The sequence below is a fragment of the Strix uralensis genome, chromosome Z (assembly GCF_047716275.1).
Source record: "Strix uralensis isolate ZFMK-TIS-50842 chromosome Z, bStrUra1, whole genome shotgun sequence".
In the NCBI taxonomy this organism is placed as follows: domain Eukaryota; kingdom Metazoa; phylum Chordata; class Aves; order Strigiformes; family Strigidae; genus Strix; species Strix uralensis.
This window is the reverse complement of record NC_134012.1, coordinates 99,028,218-99,032,128: the sequence shown is the minus strand read 5'-3', so window position 1 is coordinate 99,032,128 and position 3,911 is coordinate 99,028,218. Positions and strand designations below refer to the sequence as shown.

The following is a 3,911-nucleotide window of genomic DNA, read 5'->3' as shown; positions in this document are numbered from 1 at the left end:
AAAATCAGCTCCAAGAGGGACTTCATCTAAGCAGTATCACCCCACATTACCAGGCTCTCGAAACTCAACCAATTTCCTTATTTGCAGGCAGGAATATAGCTGTACTGATTTAGATATTCCCATATGGGTTTTGGATTTATTTCAGGGAGTTTTTCACTCCAATTTAGGCTGGTTTGGACTCTCTGGGGTGGGTTGCGAACTCCTGATGTGAAGAGCTGGGTGTGTGTGATGCTTAGGTGCTCTCGCCCCGGGAAGGAGGAGGCAGATGCAAACACCAGCCTGCAAGAGCATCCATATACTGGATAAGCTCCCCACCTTCCCATTGCTTTTCCCTCTCCTGATCCAAGGAGAAGTACCAACCACATCCCTTCCAGCCCACACCGCCTGACTAAACACCTTTTTTTTTTTTTTTGCAGGCAGGACAAGCTCAAAATCCACATGCGGAAGCACACAGGGGAGCGGCCGTACCTGTGCATCCACTGCAACGCCAAGTTTGTGCACAACTACGACCTGAAGAACCACATGCGCATCCATACGGGCATCCGGCCCTATCAGTGCGAGTTCTGCTACAAGAGCTTCACCCGCTCCGACCACCTCCATCGCCACATCAAACGCCAGAGCTGCCGGATTGCGAGGCCCCGGCGAGGACGCAAGCCGTCGGCATGGAGAGCAGCCGGCTTGCTCTTCGCTCCCGGTGGCCCGCCGGTGGAGAAGAGCTTTGTGATGCCACCAACGTTGGAGGAGATGAGTGGCCACCTCGGCGGCGCGGCCATGTGCCTTCCTGGCCCCAGCCCCAAGCACTTTCTGAGCGGGGCCAAGACCCCCTTCAGCCTGCAAGAGCTGGAGAGCCAGTTTGAAGAAACCCAGATGAAGCTGTTCAGGCGAGCCCAGCTGGACATGGAGAGGAACGCGGGCATCTTCGCCTTCGCCCTGGGCCATAATGAAAACCTCGCTGCCCAACCCTTCTTCCCCCTCCCTGATCCTTGGAGCACGGGCTTCAGTGGCTTGGCAGGGCTCGGCCACGTGGCTCCCATCTCGGAGGCGAGCAACTAAACCCGCGCCTGGTCCCAACATGGGTCTGCACCCTTCCCAACATGGCACCTGGCTCCCTCGGGGTCCCTGCCTGGCTTTTTGCATAGTCTGGCTCCCAAGAAGCTCTTTGTCCCCTTGCCACCATGGCCTGCTGCGGGGCTTGGGGCACAGGGCCATCCCTGCGGCGAGCGGGTGCTGTGCCCCATGGCCAACAGCACTTTAGACTCTGCGATGCACTTGGTGTTGGGACAGTGGGGCACACACTGCCCCATCCAGCTGCCCACAGCTTGCGGCTCCATCTGGGAAGGCCAGGACAGGACTGCTGCTCTCTTCAAAGCTCCCGAAAATGTCACTTGCCTTAGTCCAGGGCATGGCCATCACCCTGAGATGACTCTTCTGGGGGTGATGTTCCCCATTTTCCACCTGTGGGGCCCACTGGACACTGACAAACTGTCCAGACTTGGTTTTGATATGTTACATTCCTTGGCCCTTTTGGTCAAAAGGACTTTTTTTTTTTTTAATTAATTCCCATGTCTGGCAACAAAATTTATTCTACAAGGGATAAAGGGGAGGGTCAAGCAGCCATGTTGGGATGGGGAGGATCCCAGCCATTGCCTTTCTCAGTGGTATATCAGACTTGCAGGGCTGGTGAAAGCCCTGCTGTGCGGGATGAGTTGGGACCCTAAAAAAATTAAAAAAAAAAAAAAAAAAAAGGAGATAGAAAATCACCCAGGAGCAAAGCTGGGTGGAAGAGGGGGATTTTACTTATTTTGGTTCTTTGGACATTTCAAAATTTCAGAAGAAGAACCAAAGCCTATTTTGAGTATTTTAACTTCAGTTTCTTGAAAAGGTGAAGGAAAATTTTTGAAAGGATCAAAAATGTTTCAATTCTGAGCTTTTATTAAACCCTTGCTTTGTAAAAATAAACCATGTGGGAATTTTGAAATGAAAAAGTCGTTTCAAACCAAAGAGTCAGAATTCACCACCACAGACCACTCTGAAACGGTTGGGGTTTTGTCCTTAATTCCCCCTAATTCCTATATATATTTTGATGACAAAAATTTACAAAACACTTGAGTCCCCAGAATCTGCAATGTCAATGAGAAAAAATTAGGTGTGCAAATATTCCTGCTGCTTGTCTCAAGGGATCTTTGTGGAAAAGAAGTCCACTAAAGATGTCTTTCAGATGAGACTGTCTACTTGCAAGCAAGTAGAAAAACTATTTCTTCACCATTTGTTGGTTCAAAAGATGAGATGGTAACATACGATGTGGTGCTCCAAGCTGACGGTCACCCATGGTGGCAAACAGGTCTGGGGTCCTCTCCAGCATCCCTGCAGACCCTGACTTGGTCACCCCTATCTAATATTTCTTTTGAGGCCCAAAAAGTGGCAGATTGGCTGGAATCGTACTGTCAGCCTCTTTCAGCCCCTAAAAACATGAGCTACTCTTGAAGATAAAGGCTTTTGATGTCCATCTGCCTCCAATGGCTCCTTTTAGCTGTGGTGGGACCCCAATTTCACCACCGGCTGACATGGCTTGTGGTAGGTGCTCCAGGAAGCTGGTTTTACATGAGACCACCACTTGAAAATGTAGATGTTACAAATTAGAGCTTTTTCTTTCTCTTTTTACTGTTACCTTTGAACGTCAGAATCAAAGGGAATGAGAGGACCACGGGTTCACTAATTTTTTGGTTTGCCCATCGATGGTACTCCTCTGAAGCGGTGGCTGGGTGAGGGTCTCCCCACCAAAGCATGGGGGGTACACAGGGGATCCAGGACCCACCGCTCCCCACGAGGGCATGAAGGACTTCTGCTCTGAGACTATCTGTAGCAGAACAGTCCCAAGAACTGCCCAACTCTCGCTTCCTCCTCCATAAAGAAATCTACAAAGACTCCACATGCAACAAGTCAATGGAGAAAAAAAAAAAAAAAAAGAAAACTTCTTAAAACTGCATCAAACTTTTTTTTTTAATCTGTATCAACTTCTTACACAAGTGACATTTTGCAGATGACTGGTTACTTCAGGTGTTTTTTTGTCTACAGTTTGGAGTCATTGTAAAGTATCCAAAGATGCTGAGTACTGTATAATCTACAAGGACTTGAAGCAAGGTGTTTTTTCCGTCTCGATTTGTTTGTTGGGTTGGTTGGGGGTTTTTTTCCTATTTGTCTAGGGGGGAAAAACCTTTGCAATTTTTCTATTTATAACTATTTTTATGTGATTGCTTTATGTACAAAACAATGGAAAAAAAATCAAAACAAAAAAGGAGAGAGAAACACACACAGACACAAACAATTTGCCTTAGTTATTCACGGGACAATCACCCTTAACTTTCATTGATGCTAGAAAGTGGATGGAAAAAAGAGACTAGATCCTTTTATGTATTTATTAAATTGTATTAATTGATGCTTTAAAATTATTAGCAGGACTTGGCTCTCTTGCCTGTGGCCATGCTGAGAAGGCTAAGCCGCTGCAGATGCTGAGCTGCCTCCCTTCTCAGGCCGGCGCGGTCATCCCCATGGCCTCAAGTCTACGGATGTTTGCCGGACACACAAATTTGGTCCTTTCCAAAGGTACCTTTTGAAAAGCCAGAATAATCACACATTAATTAAGCATCTAGCTGGTACAGGCTCCAACCCAAGGGGGCTGTTGGCATTGCGATGCTGCTGATGATTAATGAGTTAAGGTTGATTTTCCCGCGTTGCACTAGGTTGGGTTGGACGGAGCTAGGTGCTGGTGGCGATCATGTTTTGGAGTGGGGAGGGAGGACTAGAGAAAACTCTATGTCTTCTCATTTCGACGTTGTGCAGTGACTCCAGGCCACAGATATCCACGTGGGAGCCCAGCTAAGCGTGGAGGTGCCTTCCTGGGGCTTGGATCC

General features: G+C 48.1%; 1 protein-coding gene across 1 annotated transcript in view; it reads left to right on the top strand.

The window, feature by feature from the left end:
• ZBTB7C (zinc finger and BTB domain containing 7C) overlaps positions 1-2,099 on the top strand; it is a 163,282-nt gene extending 161,183 nt beyond the window's left edge. Inside the window, exon 4 of the mRNA XM_074855897.1 lies at positions 417-2,099. Within this exon, the coding sequence (XP_074711998.1) occupies positions 417-1,053 (637 nt within the window). The 3' untranslated portion in view covers positions 1,054-2,099. The remainder of the gene's footprint in view (positions 1-416) is intronic.
• Positions 2,100-3,911: the final 1,812 nt, after the last annotated feature.